Here is a 19,130-nt window from a genome sequence, read left to right on the forward strand (position 1 = left end):
CCAGCTGGACAGATGCTGCCTATCTGTCCTTCTACCTTCGGTCTAAAACTTGAGGGGTACCACACTCTGAGCTTCCCGGTAACTAGACACAGTTTCCCTGTCTGTCACAACCTGGAATGGAGAGTTCAGACACATGACTGGGATAAGATATTGTTCTCATTGGCCAGTACTTCTGAAGTCAGACATTAAGTTCAACTGAAAGGGAAGCTGTTGGAATATTACTCTAAAAATCAGCTCTGACATCTCTCCAAATAGAAAGGTTTAGAAGTGGTACTTTTGGGAGTCAGGCAGTTGCACAGCGGGATAAGCACAGGTGGCACAAAGCACAAGGACCGGTGTAAGGATCCCGGTTCGAGCCCCCGGCTCCCCACCTGCAGGGGAGTCGCTTCACAGGCGGTGAAGCAGGTCTGCAGGTGTCTGTCTTTCTCTCCCCCTCTCTGTCTTTCCCTCCTCTCTCCATTTCTCTCTGTCCTCTCCAACAACGACGACGACAACAATAATAACTACAACAATAAAACGAGCCACAAAAAGGAATAAATAAATATTTTTTTAAAAAAAAGAAGTGGTACTTTTATAGATCACTACAAATTTTCAATTGGTAATTGGGATTAAAACCATTGAAATTTGATTTATGATTTGGCCTACTTTGAAGGGAGCCTGATGGTAACTCAGAGTTGAAGTTTTAACCATAAATGTTAAACAGAGGTGGTCTGGGAGGTGGCGTAGTGGATAAAGCGTTGGATTCTCAAGCAGGAGGTCCTGAGTTCAGTCCCCGGCAACACATGTATCAGAGTGATGTCTGGTTCTTTGTCTCTCTCTCTCTCCTTCTATCTTCTTGAAAAATAAATGAATGTTAAGCAAAGAAAAACTGTATGTCCTCAAATGTAATAATGTTGTAAAGTCCTCAGAAAGTCGTGAGAACTAACAGCTGTTTTACTTTGTTTTTTAAATCAGAATATAAGTTGTTAGCAGTTTTGCACTTGGTGATTAAAAATATAAACTCTAAGTGATTGAATTAATTCACTTATGAAAGCAAATTGAGAACTGAACAGTTCTCTAAGTATCTGTTAATTGAAACAGAAATTTGAGGAATAATCTCAGGGATTTGATTAAAAAAAAAAAAAAAGCCCAAATGTCTGCTTAATTAATTTTGTTTTTACCACGCTTAGTTCTCTAGTTTGTTATTGCTGCCATGGACTGGTGTCGGTCAGTCCTTTTCTCTGGAAGTCAGTAGTAACTATAAGTTTCCACTGCTGCTATTTCAAAAGGCCAATTATTATAATAAGTCTTTTCTAGTTCCCCCAGTCTGTTATCCATGCGTGGCCTGTAATTTTGTTAACCAGGCTTTCATCACGAAGTGGAACACAGTCTCTCCACCTGCTGTGTGTCTTACATCTTCCCATAAGCACCACTAGCTCAGTCCTCTCCCCTGACCATGAATTCTCGTAGGAACGTTGCTAATCAGATCAGCCCCTCTTGTCGTTGTGCAGTATCAATGTGAGTCATCTAGTACCTGCTCTTGTGGTCGCCACAAATCCCTGGGGGAGTGTGGGACCCTCAGCGGCTCTGCTGCCATGTGCCCACAGTTCCCAGGCAGCTGTTTGCAGAGTCCCACGAGACACTTCTGCTCCCCCGCCACCAAAAGGCTTGGCACACGCAGCAGCGGCTGGTCAGCAAAGGCAGGCTTTAGAAGGCCAGACAGCTGTAACGTGGAAGATTCATGCATTGCTTTGCTAGCTGAGCACCAGCTGACCTTTCTAGAAGCAGAACATGGAGCCCGTGTGTCACCGTGGGGGGCCAGCTTTGCTGGAGCTTCCCTGGGATCCTTTCCTTCTCCAAAAGGAAAGAGGAATCACTGAGCAAAGCAGACATGCATGCCCAGCCCCTCAACCTCCCCTACAGCCCCTGCAGCATGTGACAAAAATTAGTTTCTGCCTGCCTTTTGTTGGGGATTTACTTGTGCTGATTCAGAATCAGAGAGGTTTTGTGTACATTAAATATGCCAATTAACTGGTGTGTGTCACTAACTGTACCTTGATCCTGGTAAGCCTTCCCATGGAATGTAATTTTCTTTCATGTAAGATTTCAGAAACCCTTCATCACTGCTTTCACCCACCATGCCATGATACTTTGGGCATTTTATTAAATTCTTATAACTATGGAATAAAAGTGATATTTAGCTCCAGACTTCTTTCTTTTTAAAAAGAGTCTCTTACATGAATGAACTAAAATGTTAAGTGTTTCTGCTAATAGCAGTTGCATTTGTTCAGAACTCATGTGGGTAAAGAGATTCAGCGGCTGTTTCCTTCTGCAGTCTCTTTTAGTGGCCACTAAGTGTAAACAAAGGCCTCTTGTTTTCATCTGTTGGGTTGTCAGAGAAGTCACGATGCATTTTTTGCACAGAAAACATGCTGTGCCCCCCCCCCACACACACACACATACGCACACACAGCCTTATGTTACCACTGGGGCTTAGTGCCTACACTACCACTACTCCTGTGGCCTTCTTTTTTTCTTTTTTTCTTTTTTTTTCAATTTTTTGGATAGGACAGAGAGTAATTGAGAGGAGAGGGGGAGAGAAAGACAGACACCTACAGATCTGCTTCACTGCTTGTGAAGCAAGCCCCCTACAGGTGGGGAGCAGGGGCTCGAACCGGGATCCTTAAGCCGGTCCTTGTGCTTTGTACCGTGTGCCACCTCCTGGCCCTGCACTGTGGCTGCTCCAACAACCCTATAGTCTCAGTTGTTGCTTGACTTTTGACGCTCGTGTGGCTGTATTAAAGTGTTTATTCTTTAGGCTTAAATTATAGGCAATCTTTAAGGAATCTAAAATTGTAATTTATGGAGCTCTTTTGCCTAAGGCCTTTTGTGGCGTTAGCTGGAAACATCAACGTGATATGTACTTTTCGTGATTGATTTGACAGGCTATCATGACAATCATATCGTGATTCGGTGGTTCTGGGCTGCAGTAGAAAGATTCAACAACGAACAGCGACTAAGGTTGTTACAGGTAAGTAGCCGCTGGGCCTTTCAGTGCATCCTGTATCTGGAATCTCCTAAGTGACTGCTAGGTGGGAGTAGCAAGTCCTGTGTCTATCTGGGTGGAAGAGCCCAACTGTCTCTCACCATGCCTATGACCGCATGGTTCTGTGGCTCCGTGACTGCAGATGTCCCCAAGCAAGTCAGAACATCTCATTAGACTTGTGAGGCCTTGCCAGGCCCGTCCCAACAACAGCATCTGCCTGTGTGCACGCGAGTCCACCACGTGGCCCGAGACGTCTGCAGACCAGCACCCTACACAGCAGGAAGAGGTGATCTAACTCCTCCTGGTACGAAGTAACTCAGCGCTCTGAGAAAGAGCCGTTCTTCCTTTCCGTCCAACCCTGCGCAAATCTAGCACAGCAGTGAATTTCAGCAAGTCTGGAGAAACCAACTCATTGTTTCTCCTGTTTGTAATCATGCAGGGCAGTTGCTGATTGACTGCAGCTAAGGAAATAGCAGGCCTGAGGAAGCCCAGCCTTTGGATGCTCAGAGAGAGTCTTCTAAGAGTCCTTCTAAGAGTTCCTTACATCCAAGATTGGGTCCTCAGGTCCCCATAGCCAGGGGCCAGCAGAGCAGATTGACTCGCTTGGTGCACTGGCCTTATTGGCCTAGAGAGGAGGTCTGCCCACATTAGGCCTCCAAGCTGGCCACGTGCCTAGGAGCTTGACCTCCCACAAACCCTCCCCTGTGCCAGGCATGGGGCATCGCCCTTGCTTGGTCTTCTCCTCCGCACAGCAGACCTCTCATGTCATAGTTGTTTCACACCTGTGAAGAGCTCAGAGGTGCCCAGCCCCAGTGGCAGCAGGCTACCCGCCCCCCGGGACTAGTGAGAATGGCTGTGTCCTTCCCGACAGTGGGCCTCTGGCCTCACCTTCTCCTTCTGTTTTCTTGGGTTGCTAGTTTGTGACCGGCACGTCCAGCATTCCCTATGAAGGGTTTGCTTCTCTCCGAGGGAGTAACGGCCCAAGAAGATTCTGTGTGGAGAAATGGGGCAAAATCACTGCGCTTCCCAGGTGAGACGGAAAAGTTATCTAAGTTTTCTCTGTCAGGTGAATGCATCTCCAGCCACCTTTCTAACAAAGAGAAAGTAACTCATCGTAGTCACACTTAAAATGCATGCAGACACATGTCATCTCTTCTTCTGTCATTCTGTTGGAGGGGTTAATGGTGTGCAGTCCGGTGTTGGCATATGCTCACAGTATCTCTCTCCCCACGATAAGTGTCTGCAGAACTCTCACCCCATCTCAGGCCCGGGGACCCCAGTGTCTCTACCACTTCCTCCTCTCTTCCTCGGGGGACACCATACCCAGACCACTGACAAAGCCCGAGTCTTTGTCGTCTATAGTAGAGAACATCTTTCCAGACGTTACTCTCCTGTCAGCTCAGCTTTTTCCAAAACTGATGATCAAAGGGATCCTGTGGTCAGAGAACTCAAGTTTTGGTTCCATAGAGACTGCGTCCTATCCCAGTTATTTCCCGGATAAATTGCTTGGTCTTTCTGAGCCTCTTTTCTCTACCTACATCGTTCACCCTACTTGTGTCTTCTTAACATTATGGCTGGAACTAAAATGTTTCCCGAAGCCCGAGTTTGAAGTGAATCTAAAGCTAGTTACCGTTCTTTCATTAATATCTACCATTGTGGTTTTTAAAAAGAGTGTGGAATTGTGGAGTATGCCCAGCACTTCACCAGTAGGTATGAGGTATGCCTTCGTTCCATGTGAGTGCTCTTGGCATGATGTTCTTATTCAAAATATGATGAGACTTTGTTTTTATTTATTGATTATTGGATAGAAACAGAGAGAAATTGAGAGGGGAGGAGGAGATAGGGAGGGAGAGAGACAGAGACACCTGCAGCTCTGCTTCACCACTTGTGAAGCTTTCCTCCTGCAGGTGAGGATTAGGGGCTTGAACCCGTGTCCTTAAACACTTTGTACACTTAACCAGTTGTACCATCAGCCAGCCTCTCATTTCACTAAAACAGGGGAAAAAATAATGGCTATTAAGTCACCTGAGAGACTGGTGAGATTGTGTTTGTCACTAAATATGTCTAAAGCCTGAGAAAAAGAGGTACCACGGAGCAAGAGAGGAGAGGGCTCTTTAATCCACTGCCAGACATCCTGCAGGCACTCTTGGTTCCCCAGACCTCAGAGAGCCTCTAACTTTCCTGAGAGGGTGAAAGATCCAAGGAAGATCAGGATTCCATCCTGAATTTCTATAAGTGCAGTGACTTTGGGAAACCTGTTATTAGGATGTTTTTTCTGATAAGACATAAGTTCTTAAGAATTTTTATCTACAGATTAAATAGGGAGGGAACACTAAAAATGCAGCTATGAAAGCAGTGAGTAGTGTGAGTTCAAAGTCGGCCTGAGCTTCCTGAGTGACTTCGGTGTGTCTCGCTCAGTCTGTGAGCAAAGACCACGGCCAGATGCCTGAGAACCTTGGCGCACCTGGCTGGCTGAGCACTCACATCACAGGGCACAAGGACCTGGGTCCAACCCCCTGGCCCCCACCTGCAGGGGAAAAGCTTCACGAGTGGTGAAGCAGGGCTGCAGGTGTCTCTCTGTCTCTCTCTACCTCCCTCTTAACTCTCAGTTTCTCTGTCTCTATCCAATAATAAAGTAAAATGATTTTTTAAAAATAAATTTTTTTTTTTAAAAAAAGATTGAGTTTAGTTGTCTTTTGTTGCCTTTATTGCTTATCGTTGTTGTTGTTATTATTGTTGTTGTTATTGCTGCCATTGTTGTTGGATAAAACAGAGAGAAATGGAGAGAGGAGGGGAAGACAGAGAGGGGGAGAGAAAGACAGACTCCTGCAGACCTGCTTCACTGCCTGTGAAGCGACTGCCCTGCAGGTGGGGAGCCGGGGCTCAAACCGGGATCCTTACACGGGTCCCTGCGCTTTGTGTCATATGCATTTAACCAGCTGCGCCACCACCTGGCCCCTGAGTGTAGTTATTTTTAGACCATGTTCTTCCCCCCCTTGAGTAGATACTTGTATCTCCAGAGCAAATTTACACTGAGTTGCCTTTCCTCCTTCTGAGAAACTCTCGAATCCTGGTTCTTTCTGCAGTTCACTTCCCATCTTGAGGTCTCCTTCCTCTGGAAGTCTGGCTTTTTAAAATTTAATTAGTCAAAGTCTGGAGTCTTTTTTTTGTCATGTGAATAAGTTACATTGTAACCATAGTCAGGTATGTGAGTTGTTCACATTTAATCACTGCAGTCTTTCCCACGTCATTTGTTGGGGAGATGATGGTGTGCCGTCCAGCTGACACATGGGTGCCACTTCAGTCTTTCCCAGACCCGACGAGCCCAGAAAGACACTTTGGCTCAGACCTGAAGCTCTGCCCTCAGAGAGCCTGGGCTCTGCCTGCCTCTGTTGATTGAAGAAGTTGTGTAATCTTTGTTTCCTCACCCGCCTGGTAGAGCTTTCCCTCCTGACAGTTCCATGAACTCACTCGTATAAGACAGTCATCACTGGACAGACCCTGAGCGCACATCAGTCTTTCGCCATGACGATTTCTTCAGCACAACAGATCTCTGTTACCCACCAGCCTAATCCTGGAGAGCACCCAGCTGGGAGTGCTGATCCCGTCCTGATTAACAGTGGCCCCTGGGCCTGAAAGGTCTCTTGATACCTGGGCCTCAGTTTTTCCTTTGTGAAAGCACTGCTAGGGGTGATAGAACAGCTTTCATTGAACAAGAAGAAGTGCCTACAGGCTTGCGCAGAATCTTGGGGGTCTGGCAGGACTCACTGTTCTGCTTGTGCTATGAGCTCCAGGAAGTTGGTGGCTGACTCACCCCTGGTGCTGTTGTTTTCAGTGTTGTTGCATGCTTACTGTTGGGTAATACATGTTTTTGTTTCTTCCTCTCTGCGTTGTGACCCAAGGCTAGTTCTAGACTCCTAGTTTTACACAAATCATAAAACAGCAGAAATAAAGAAGGCAGAAAGTAGCCTCTCTGTGTCCCCTGCGGATGACAACTCCTGACATTTTAAGTCTGGGAAGAGGGAAGAATTCCTAGGCTGTTCCACACCATAGTCAGTGGACATCACTGAGTGAAGGGGCGTGCAGTGCTCATCTCAGCTCTGTGATACTCTGGTTAAATGACGCTAAACCCAGAGCCTAGTGCCATCTTTGAAGAGTGGGAAAAACAGTGCGGTGTTCAGAGTATTTTTGAGACGTGAAAGAGGTGATGTGGCATCTCTTAAAGGAATTGACTGTTTGATCAGCAAAGGGAGAAAATTGTTGCAGCAACAGGGTGGGGTGACAGATCAAACCTACGAAGGACCCTTGAGGACTACTCCTGAACCGACTTCTTTCATTTCATTCCTTCTGTTTTTCACAGGCCTTTTTCCTTTGGTCATTTTATTGGGGGGCACTAATGGCTAACAGCACAGTTGTTGACACATGGGTACAGTTTCTTAACTCTTCAAGATAGGCTTCTGCAAAACACTCTCACTCCCAACCTAGCATGTGCCAGGCCCATCATGTGCCAGGCCCATTATGTACCAGGCCCATCATGTACCAGGCCCATCATGTACCAGGCCCATCATGTACCAGGCCCCATCATGTACCAGCCCCATCATGTACCAGGCCCATCATGTACCAGGACCATCATGTACCAGGACCATCATGTACCAGGCCCCATCATGTACCAGGCCCATCATGTACCAGGCCCATCATGTACCAGGGCCATCACGTACTAGGCCCATCATCTACCAGGCCCATCATCTACCAGGCCCATCATGTACCAGGCCCATCATGTACCAGGACCATCATGTACCAGGCCCCATCATCTACCAGGCCCATCATGTACCAGGCCCATCATGTACCAGGCCCATCATCTACCAGGCCCCATCATGTACCAGGCCCCATCATGTACCAGGCCCATCATGTACCAGGCCCATCATGTACCAGGCCCATCATGTACCAGGCCCATCATGTACCAGGCCCCATCATGTACCAGGCCCATCATGTACCAGGACCATCATGTACCAGGCCCATCATGTACCAGGACCATCATGTACCAGGCCCCATCATCTACCAGGCCCATCATGTACCAGGACCATCATGTACCAGGACCATCACGTACCAGGCCCATCACCTACCAGGCCCATCATCTACCAGGCCCATCATCTACCAGGCCCCATCATGTACCAGGCCCATCATGAACCAGGCCCCATCATGTACCAGGCCCCATCATGTACCAGGACCATCATGTACCAGGCCCATCATGTACCAGGCCCCATCATGTGCCAGGCCCCATCATGTACCAGGCCCATCATGTACCAGGCCCCATCATGTACCAGGCCCCATCATGTACCAGGCCCCATCATGTACCAGGCCCATCATGTACCAGGCCCATCATGAACCAGGACCATCATGTACCAGGACCATCATGTACCAGGCCCATCATCTACCAGGCCCCATCATGTACCAGGCCCATCATGAACCAGGCCCCATCATGTACCAGGCCCATCATGAACCAGGCCCCATCATGTACCAGGCCCCATCATGTACCAGGACCATCATGTACCAGGCCCATCACGTACCAGGCCCCATCATGTGCCAGGCCCCATCATGTACCAGGCCCATCATGAACCAGGACCATCATGTACCAGGACCATCATGTACCAGGCCCCATCATGTGCCAGGCCCCATCATGTACCAGGCCCATCATGTACCAGGCCCCATCATGTGCCAGGCCCCATCATATACCAGGCCCATCATGTACCAGGCCCATCATGTGCCAGGCCCCATCATGTGCCAGGCCCCATCATGTACCAGGCCCATCATGTGCCAGGCCCCATCATGTGCCAGGCCCTATCATGTACCAGGCCCATCATGTACCAGGACCATCATGTACCAGGCCCATCATGTACCAGGACCATCATGTACCAGGCCCGTCATGTACCAGGCCCATCATCTACTAGGCCCCATCATGTACGAGGCCCATCATCTACCAGGCCCCATCATGTACCAGGCCCATCATGTACCAGGCCCCATCATGTGCCAGGCCCCATCATATACCAGGCCCATCATGAACCAGGACCATCATGTACCAGGACCATCATGTACCAGGCCCCATCATGTGCCAGGCCCCATCATGTACGAGGCCCATCATGTACGAGGCCCCATCATCTACCAGGCCCATCATGTACCAGGCCCCATCATGTACCAGGCCCCATCATGTACCAGGCCCATCATGTACCAGGCCCCATCATGTACCAGGCCCATCATGTACCAGGCCCATCACCTACCAGGCCCCATCATGTACCAGGCCCATCACCTACCAGGCCCCATCATGTACCAGGACCATCATGGACCAGGCCCCATCATGTACCAGGCCCATCATGTACCAGGCGCATCACCTACCAGGCCCATCATGTACCAGGCCCATCACCTACCAGGCCCCATCATGTACCAGGACCATCATGGACTAGGCCCCATCATGTACCAGGCCCATCATGTACCAGGCCCATCATGTACCAGGCGCATCACCTACCAGGCCCATCATGTACCAGGCCCATCACCTACCAGGCCCCATCATGTGCCAAGCCCCATCGCTACCGCAACACCCAAACTCCTTTTTGACCTCCTCCACAGAGTCCTTTGCTTTGGGGTGTTTTGAGATTGACATTATAAATTACTATTCTCCTTTCCTTGGCCTCAAAATCAAACACTAGTTTGGGTTAACTTACTGTTTCTTTCTTTATGGATTAGTTTTTATAAGTGATTTAAAATTGATTTACAAGATTGTAAGGGGTATAATTGTAATAGGAGTGAGATTCCACACAGTTCCTATCACGAGAGCTCCATGGCCCATCCCCTCCTTTGGAAGCTTCCCTGTTCTTTATCCCTCTGGGATCCTGGACCCAGGATCTTTATGGGGAGCAACAGGTGGGAGTTCTGGCTTCTGTAATTGCTTCTCCACTGAAGCAATTACATGAGTGTTGTCAGGTGGATCCACACCCCCAGCCTGTCTCTGTCTGTCCCTAGTGGGGCAGGGCTCTGGGGAGGGGAGGCTCCAGGACACGTGGGTGAGGGCGTCTGCCCAGGGAGGTCAGGATGGAATCATAGTAGCATCTGCAACTTGGTGGCTGAAAGGTGGTAAGATAGAAATCAGGACAACATGCTTAATAAACAGGAACCAGGAAGTAGGAGTAGAGCAGATGAAAATAGGGTCCTTGGGGTAGAAGGAAGCTAGGAATTCTATTTTAGGGATGTTCCCAGGAGCCTGTGTCTTAGTCATCTTTGCTTGAGTTTGATAGCTAATGCGGGGTGACCCAGAAATGCTGTCTGGAAAGCTGGTGTTTGAGTTGAGAGAACTGGGAAGTAGCGATGTCTTCCCACTACTCTTGTTCACTTGTCCACACTACCTGGACAAGTCAGCAGCCTGCTGGCCAGGTTGTTCCTGTTCATATATTTTATGCTTCATTCTGTCCTCTCCCCTCTTTCCTGACTAGGCCCTTCAGGGGCTTTGGATAAAATCCCAAATCCTTTGCACCACTAGCAGACAGGTGGCCGGTCTGATCATCATCCTGCTTCAGTGCAAGTGCTCTCCCTACCTGCTATGGGCACTTGCTTCCTCTTGCCCCTCTCAAACATGCCCAACACCTTTCTACCCCAAGACTGGAACTTGCTGCCTCAACTGTTTTTACCCTGCTGGTTCTTGATGTGATTTGTTCTGTGTCATCTCTAAGGATCCAGCTCTGATCCGATCTTCTCAGGCTTCCACACCCAGTGCACCTGCACTCTGTCACACATTCTTTCCTTCTTGGGACGTACCCCGTCCAACCATCTTAGTTATCCGTTGACTTGTTGATCATCTACTGTACTAGGACACACCCTGTTGGAATGGATGTGGCTTTGTCCCTCCTCCCTCTGGTTCTAGTACCTAGGACTCAGTGTGGCGGGGAGCTGTGGACTTCTGCTGCTGGTTCCAAGCTGATTCCATCATCCCTTTCTTCTCATTTCCTCTGTGACGCCTCTGCTCTCTCTCTCTCTCTCTCTCTCTCTCTCTCTCTCTCTCTCTGCACTCCCATGTTTATTTGTGTAACAAATGGGAAAGGTCTCTGCATATGTGCAGCCCACCGCCTGAAACGATCTTGCTGCTCCGTCTGGCTTCAGGTCCAGCTCTTACTCAAGTCATTCATATCTCAGGTATCCCAAGGACACCACGGTTCCTCACACTTCAGGACAGTCTGCTAGAAATATTCTTCTCTTTGTTGACCTGGAAGAGTCCTGCCACCCACAGATCCTTCACGGCTCAGCACAGAGTGTCTCCTTTCTCAGGTCTTTCCTGACTCCACACAGTGGGCTTGTGTCTTGTATTATTGCTGGTGCATATGGCCACAGGTCATGCAGATAGGCCTCTAGATTTGTCTCACGGTCTTCCTGGAATTGGGCTCTGGACTTGGGTCAGCAGAACTTCAGATAGGCTAGATTTATTTTTTGTTTTTAATTTTTTACTTATAAAATGGATATACTGACAAGACCATAGGATAAGAGGGACATAATTCCACACAGTTCCCATCACCAGAACTCCGTATCCCATCCCATCCCCTGATAGCTTTCCTATTCTTTATCCCTCTGGGAGTATGGACCCAGGGTCATTGTGGGATGCAGAAGGTGGAAAGTCTGGCTTCTGTAATTGCTTCCCTGCTAAACATGGATATTGACAGGTCGATCCATACTCCCAGCCAGACAGGCTAGATCTCCCTGTCTGCACAACCTGACTAGGCACCTGGGGCAGAGTACAGAATGCAGAGCCTATAGAGGGTCCCACCTGCCCCCACAATTTGCTGACAGTGGGTAAGCAAGTGGCAGAGGCCAGGCTTTTCGTCTCCAACTGTCAGGAGACAGTTCAATGTCTGACCGGTATGTAGCATGAGCGTGGTGGGCTATTATTTATAGAATAAAGGAATAAATGAAGTAAAACTGCTGATTGAAAACATTTGTTTTTATTCTTTGGGCCACTGTGTGGAGGAAAAGTTCCCCGAATGTGGCATCTTAGGTCAGGGGGAAAATAGCAAGAGAGTGAGATTTGAGCTGGAGGGCTGCCTGAGGACACACTGGGCCCTGAACTAGGGGCCTTGAATTGGAGGCCCAGAGAGCCCAGAGGAGGTCCCACTTTAGATTCCTACAGTGCTGGTCAGGAATGATTCTGCCCTGCCCTGCAGTATGCCCCCCCGCCCCCACACACACACAGCTGAGAGGTAGCTGGCTCCCTTAGGGAGAGGACACTGGGTCACTTTCAGAAGGTGACACGTGGACTTCATAGGAAAGTCAGGAACACTCACATCTCCAAGAAGTCTTGATATTGAAAAGTGACACTTTCCAAGGACTCTTGGGAGAATTCCCAGAATCGGTTCAAGTATTTATCAATCAGCACACAGAGCAGCGAAGAAGCTGCGGGTGGTAGCCACTGCCAGCTGCACCAGAGTCTGGAGGAAGCACTCTGAATTGTGACACAGGTACTGAGCCTCTATAGATCTAAGTACGCCTTATTCTGAAACTACACCTACTAGATAAAATAAGCCCCATGTTTTCACTTTCACTTTCTTCTCTAAGTTTCAGAAAGATGAAATCACTTCTTGTATTTTGAGACCTTATAAAGTACAAAAATCACTTCTAGAAAATGGGGTCTAATGAGCCAGTCCATTCACATGGGCAGAAAGACATTAATAAATTAACTGGTGTCTGAGATCGTAGACAGAATGGGGACCCCTTGGCTTTCTGGAGCTGGATAATTGAGCGATGGGAAGGAAAGAGAGAGGACAAGCAGTGCCTGACCTCCTGGCTGACATTTGCAGAATCCAGGATGCACCCAGAGAAGTGCTAGGACAGACCAGCTGTCTGGAGGGCGTCTAATCCCCTCTACGCCCAGCCCATGCCAGTACGGGTCAGACCCGCCTGCCCTGAGTGGTTTAGGCTGTGTGGATTAAAGTGAGGTAAACTTATTATGGCCTTCGTGGGACTGGCTGGGGAAGATTTGAAAAGTGTTCTTTTATTGAAACCGAATAGCTGGGTGTGCTCTCACTGCCGACACCAACAGAGTCCCAGGCCTCCCGCTCTTTTCTGCTGGAGTCTTCTTGGGCCATGGAGTGAGGCTAGACGGGGAGCGGGGCGGGTGTGAAAAGCCTCAAGAGGATTGTCTGGTTTTGTACCCAACCCCCCACACTCCCACCCCCTCCCCGCTGTTGCTGGCTCATCCAGCAAGTTGATGGTAAATATTGGGCAATTGTTTTGACCGCAGGGTTCCTCAATTTCCTTATTAGCCATGCTGTCTTGTTTATGAGGAGTTTTAAAATGTATGCAAGCACACAAAACTGGCACCAACAGTGTAGATAGCTGACTTCTCAACTACCTGGTCTGTCCAGTGATTGAGACTACCTGCCTCAGACTCACTTGGGGTGATTGTTAGAATGCAGACCCCTAGGCCCACCCCAAACTCCTGGATTCGTAACTCCTCAGGAAAGACTGCCAGAAATTTCCATTTTAACAGGCACCTCTCCTCCCATTTTTCCTTTCTTTTCTTTTTCTTATTCTCTCTCTCTCTCTCTCTCTCTCTCTCTTTCTCTCTCTCTCTCTCTCTTTAAAACCAGAGCCCTGCTCAGCTCTGGCTTATGGTAGTGCTGAGAATTGAATCTGAGCTTTTTGGTGCCTTGGGCATGGATGTCTTTTTGTGGAACCATTATGCTGTCTCCCCAGCTCACCTCCTGAATTTCTTTTTTATTATTATTATTTATGTATTTGTAAAAAGGAAACATTGAAAAAGCCATAGGATAAGAGGGGCACAACTTCACACAATTCCCACCACCACAACTCTGTATCCCACCCTCCTCCTGAATGTCTAAGGTGCTCTAACACTCCTCTGTTGTCTCTGCTTTCCAATGAGCCCACGGTGGAGCCCTTGGACTGACCACCTGAGAATTCCCTGGTATCTCCCTGGGTTTTCCACGCTGACCCAACTGAACCATTTCCCCCACAGCTCCTGTGCACTGGGATTGAGCCCTTCATTTAAAATGTATCTGAAGCTTTGTTTTGCTAATCATGCAATCTGATAAACTGTTACCTAGCAGCTCGCAATCAGGATTGAGTTGAGATGGACATCCAGGCTTCCTAATGCCTGAGAACAGGACCCCAGAGCCCCGTCCCCTCCTTCCATCTCATGCTGGAAACCCAGGGTCAGTGTTCTCATCTTGATTCAGGCCCTGGCCTCAACTTTGACCTTGGGAAAACAGTTTAGTGTTTCTGTGGCTTCCTCACTCACAACACAGGGTTTGTACATTTTCACGAAGATTCTTCCCGAGGAACTCTTTGGTTTTATCAAAGGAAAGTTTTGTTAGCGTATCCATCTGTTGTGTCTCTTTCTTTTTATTTTGTTTATGATTTTTTTTTTATTTTTTAACCAGAGCACTACTAATCCGTAGTTTATGGTGGTCCAGGGGATTGAACCTGGGACTTTGTGGCCTCCGGCATGAGGGTCTCTTTGCACAACCATTATGCTATATACCCCTGCTCAGTCATTCCTTTTCTTTTAAAAAATATCTTAACTTATTTTATTTTGTGGGGGGGGAAGGGGAGGGGAGCAAGCTGCCAGAGCACTGCTCAGCTCTGGTTTATGGCAGTGCTGGGTATTGAACTTGGACCTTGGAGCACTGCTCAGCTCTGGTTTATGGCGATGCTGGGTATTGAACTTGGACCTTGGAGCACTGCTCAGCTCTGGTTTATGGCGATGCTGTATTGAACTTGGACCTTGGAGCACTGCTCAGCTCTGGTTTATGGCAGTGCTGGGTATTGAACTTGGACCTGGGAGCACTGCTCAGTTCTGGTTTATGGCGATGCTGGGTATTGAACTTGGACCTTGGAGCACGCTGTCTACCCCTACCCATAGCCCTGTGCTATGTAACCAAAGGCAATTTAGGGAGCAGTGTTAGTCTTACATTTTGGATGAGTGATGGCCATTATGTTTCCTGACAGTAGAGAATGAAGGGGTTGTCCAGATGTCCCCTTTGTGCTCAGAACTCGGGCTTTAGACAAGAGCACCCACCTTGTGGGCTTCCTGGGAACGATGCTGCCAACACTGCCTCTGGCAGGTGAGTTTTCGTCCTTCTGCTCAGACTCCGCCTCCTGGGTGAATGAGGAGGTCACTGTCTACCCCGGGCCTGCCCACCCCCTTGCCGAGAGAGAGGTGACTGGCAGCGTCTCTGACAAGCCCCGTTCTCGGGGGGCTCCCTCACTGCTGTTTGACCCACAGGTCTGTGGTGGTCTCCCACGGCTCACAGTGAATATCTGCAGGTTGCCAGCACCAGGCAGCGCACAGCCCCTGCACCCCTGATTCTGCAGATCAGGTCAGGAGTCCAGGAGCAGCTAGGCCGGCATCCTGGGTCTGCAGAAGGCAGGGGTGAAGGAGTCAGCTGGACCGCGACCTCCTCTCCAGGCCAGCGACACCTGCTCCCGCCCCCTCGCAGGCTGCTGGCACGAGGCCTCGCAGGCAGCTGCAGAGTTCTCAGCACGTTGCTTCAGGCCCAGACACAGCTGGTCCCTGACTGTGACGCTGTCTCGAGGCTCGTGTCCACCCAGGGCATCTCTCCTCCTCGACTGACTTACCCACACATGACGGGGTGACGGGGGCCGGTCACCTGCTCTGCTGCACACCCCCACTTTGCTGTGTTCCACTGCTTACAAATGAGTTACCGGGTGTGTGGGGGGAGTACCTGGTTCAGCACACATAGTACCAAGCGCAAGGACCAGCACAAGCATCTGGGTTCAAGCTCCTGGCTCCCCACCTGCAGGGAGGTTGCTTCACCAGGTGTGAAGCAGATCTGCAAGTGTCTCTGTGTCTGTCTGTCTCTCTCCATCTCTATCTCCCCCTGCTCTCTCAGTTTCTCTCTGTCCTATCCAATAAAATGGAAAAAAATGGCCACGAGGAGCAGCGATTCCTAGTGTGGCGACGAGCCCCAGTGATAACCCTGCGGGGAAAGCAAACAGAAGGGCAAGAATGAGCCGCGGGCCCAGTGACACTGAGCAGGCCGGGCTGCCCAAAGGCCGGCTCAGGAGGCCCTTTGCCAAGGCTCTGCTTCGAGACCACAGTGAGCTCCGGCCAACTAGCCGGCATCCACCGCGTGCACAGGTCTCAGCGGGGGCTTCCCAGATGCTGTTCTGCTGTGGGCCCTCCTGCTCATCATGTACGTGGCCTTTTGGTTAACTCCTGACTAGCTAAAATTCCACCTTGAGCGGAGAGAAAACCAAAACCAAAAACCCCGTTGCTGATGGCACTGCGAGGAAACGAGGCCCCAGGTGAACTCCGAAGGAGAATGTAAATTAGGGCAGTGGCCACACACAACGGAAAATGAGTTCCTCAGACTCTTAGGGCTAGAGTCACCACGTGACCCCGCAGTCCCACTTCCAGGCATATTCCTAAAGAGATAGGAAGCAGTGGTTCACACTAACTTGTCAGCTGAGATCACTGTCATTTATAGAGGTCAAAATGTAGATGTCACACAAATTAGCTTTGTGTTAATGAATATTATGCAGCCTTGAGAACAGTCTTCAAAAGAAAAGAAAAGCAGACAGGCCAGGGGTGATGCAGCTGGTAGAGTGCATGTTACCATGCTCAAGGACACAGGGTCAACCTGGGGTCCTCCTGTGGACACAGGTCAACCTGTGGAGGAAGCTCATGACGGGTAAAGCATTACAGGTCTCTCCTATTCTCTCTCTCTCCCTTCACAGTGTTTTTTTGTATATAAAATAATATTTCTTAATAGTTAGAGAAAATGAAAAGAGAAACATAAGCTGCGAGGAGTGATACAGACGTCATGCAGGCACCAAACCCCGGAACTCATCTTGGGAGCAAAAGAGTAAGAGTGAAAGAGAAAGAGAGAGAGAGAGAAAGAAAGAAAGAGAGAGGAAGAAAGAAAGGGAGGCAGGAAGGAAGGAAGGAAAGAAGAAAGAAAGAAGGAAAGAGAGAGGGAAAATTAAGAAGACTGCTAATTCTTGCTGCAGTATGAACCTTGAAATCTTGATGCTAAGTAAAATAAAATAATAACAGGACACATATTTATGACTGCACCTGCAGAATAAATAAATAAAATAGCAAAAGACTTTCAGGCTGAAAAGATTAACTAGGTTTCTCACAGTAAACCCAGAGTTTGTAATAGCACAGGTTACTGTCAGGAAACTCCAAGCCAGTGCTGTCTGTGCGCACAGCTGACAGCGTGACGTCCTGGTGCTGTGCCGTCTGTGCCCACGGCTGACAGTGTGACGTCCTGGTGCTGTGCTGTCTGTGCGCACGGCTGACAGTGTGACGTGCTGGTGCTGTGCCGTCTGTGCCCACGGCTGACAGTGTGACGTGCTGGTGCTGTGCCGTCTGTGCCCACGGCTGACAGTGGTGTGACGTCCTGGTGCTGTGCCGTCTGTGCCCACGGCTGACAGTGGTGTGACGTCCTGGTGCTGTGCCGTCAGTGCCCATGGCTGACAGTGGTGTGACGTCCTGGTGCTGTGCCATCTGTGCCCACGGCTGACAGTGTGACGTCCTGGTGCTGTGCCGTCTGTGCCCACGGCTGACAGTGTGACGTCCTGGTGCTGTGCCGTCTGTGCCCACGGCTGACAGTGGTGTGACATCCTGGTGCTGTGCCGTCTGTGCCCACGGCTGACAGTGTGACGTCCTGGTGCTGTGCCGTCTGTGCCCACGGCTAACAGTGTGACGTCCTGGTGCTGTGCCGTCAGTGCCCACGGCTGACAGTGGTGTGACGTCCTGGTGCTGTGCCGTCAGTGCCCACGGCTGACAGTGGTGTGACGTCCTGGTGCTGTGCCGTCAGTGCCCACGGCTGACAGTGGTGTGACGTCCTGGTGCTGTGCCGTCTGTGCCCACGGCTGACAGTGGTGTGACGTCCTGGTGCTGTGCCGTCTGTGCCCACGGCTGACAGTGGTGTGACGTCCTGGTGCTGTGCCGTCTGTGCCCACGGCTGACAGTGGTGTGACGTCCTGGTGCTGTGCCGTCAGTGCCCACGGCTGACAGTGGTGTGACGTCCTGGTGCTGTGCCGTCTGTGCCCACGGCTGACAGTGGTGTGACGTCCTGGTGCTGTGCCGTCTGTGCCCACGGCTGACAGTGTGACGTGCTGGTGCTGTGCCGTCTGTGCCCACGGCTGACAGTGGTGTGACATCCTGGTGCTGTGCCGTCAGTGCCCACGGCTGACAGTGGTGTGACGTCCTGGTGCTGTGCCGTCTGTGCCCACAGCTGACAGTGGTGTGACGTCCTGGTGCTGTGCCATCAGTGCCCACGGCTGACAGTGGTGTGACGTCCTGGTGCTGTGCCATCTGTGCCCACGGCTGACAGTGGTGTGACGTGCTGGTGCTGTGCTGTCAGTGCCCACGGCTGACAGTGGTGTGACGTCCTGGTGCTGTGCCGTCAGTGCCCACAGCTGATAGTGTGACAGTTGGTGCTTTATGAACCACCTGCTTGATGAGCTCTGTCTTTTTTTTTTTATATTTATTTTATTTATTTATTCCCTTTTGTTGTCCTTGTTGTTTTTTTTATTGTTGTAGTTATTATTGTTGTCGTTGTTGTTGGATAGGACAGAGAGAAATGGAGAGAGGAGGGGAAGACAGAGAGGGGGAGAGAAAGATAGACACCTGCAGACCTGCTTCACCGCCTGTGAAGCGACTCCCCTGCAGGTGGGGAGCCGGGGTTCGAACCGGGATCCTTATGCCGGTCCTTGTGCTTTGCGCCACCTGCGCTTAACTCGCTACGCTACAGCCCGACTCCCAATGAGCTCTGTCTTATTGTGTGGTGTTCACGGGTCACAATTATCATGTGGCTGTTACGTGAAGGTGATTAGAGGAGATATTTTTGATGGTACTGAGACAGAGTTAATAGTGTATTTCTGATTAATTGGCCGAACACTGTGATCCAGATATTGTTATAAGCATGTTTCTGTTATTTCACTTAATCCTCATGATATTATTTTCATCTGATAGTTGAGAGGACTGAATGTCAGAGTCTTTATAACTCACTCCGAATTAAACCGCTGATTGGTAGAGCTTGCTTTCAAATTCCAGTCTGTGCAGCTGCCAGCCCTGCTC

General features: G+C 49.7%; 1 protein-coding gene across 8 annotated transcripts in view; it reads left to right on the forward strand.

Moving 5' to 3' along the window:
- Positions 1–19,130, forward strand: part of HECW2 (HECT, C2 and WW domain containing E3 ubiquitin protein ligase 2) — a 297,990-nt gene that overhangs the window by 273,030 nt on the left and 5,830 nt on the right. For all 8 annotated transcript variants that reach the window (XR_009545901.1, XM_060177545.1, XM_060177541.1 and 5 more), the window contains 2 exons: positions 2,925–3,010; positions 3,943–4,055. Coding sequence is in view for 7 of the 8 variants with exons in the window: in XM_060177545.1 (XP_060033528.1) it covers positions 2,925–3,010; positions 3,943–4,055 (199 nt within the window). In the remaining variant the exon portion in view is untranslated. The remainder of the gene's footprint in view (positions 1–2,924; positions 3,011–3,942; positions 4,056–19,130) is intronic.

The sequence above is a fragment of the Erinaceus europaeus genome, chromosome 18, assembly GCF_950295315.1.
Source record: "Erinaceus europaeus chromosome 18, mEriEur2.1, whole genome shotgun sequence".
Classification (NCBI taxonomy): Eukaryota; Metazoa; Chordata; class Mammalia; order Eulipotyphla; family Erinaceidae; genus Erinaceus; species Erinaceus europaeus.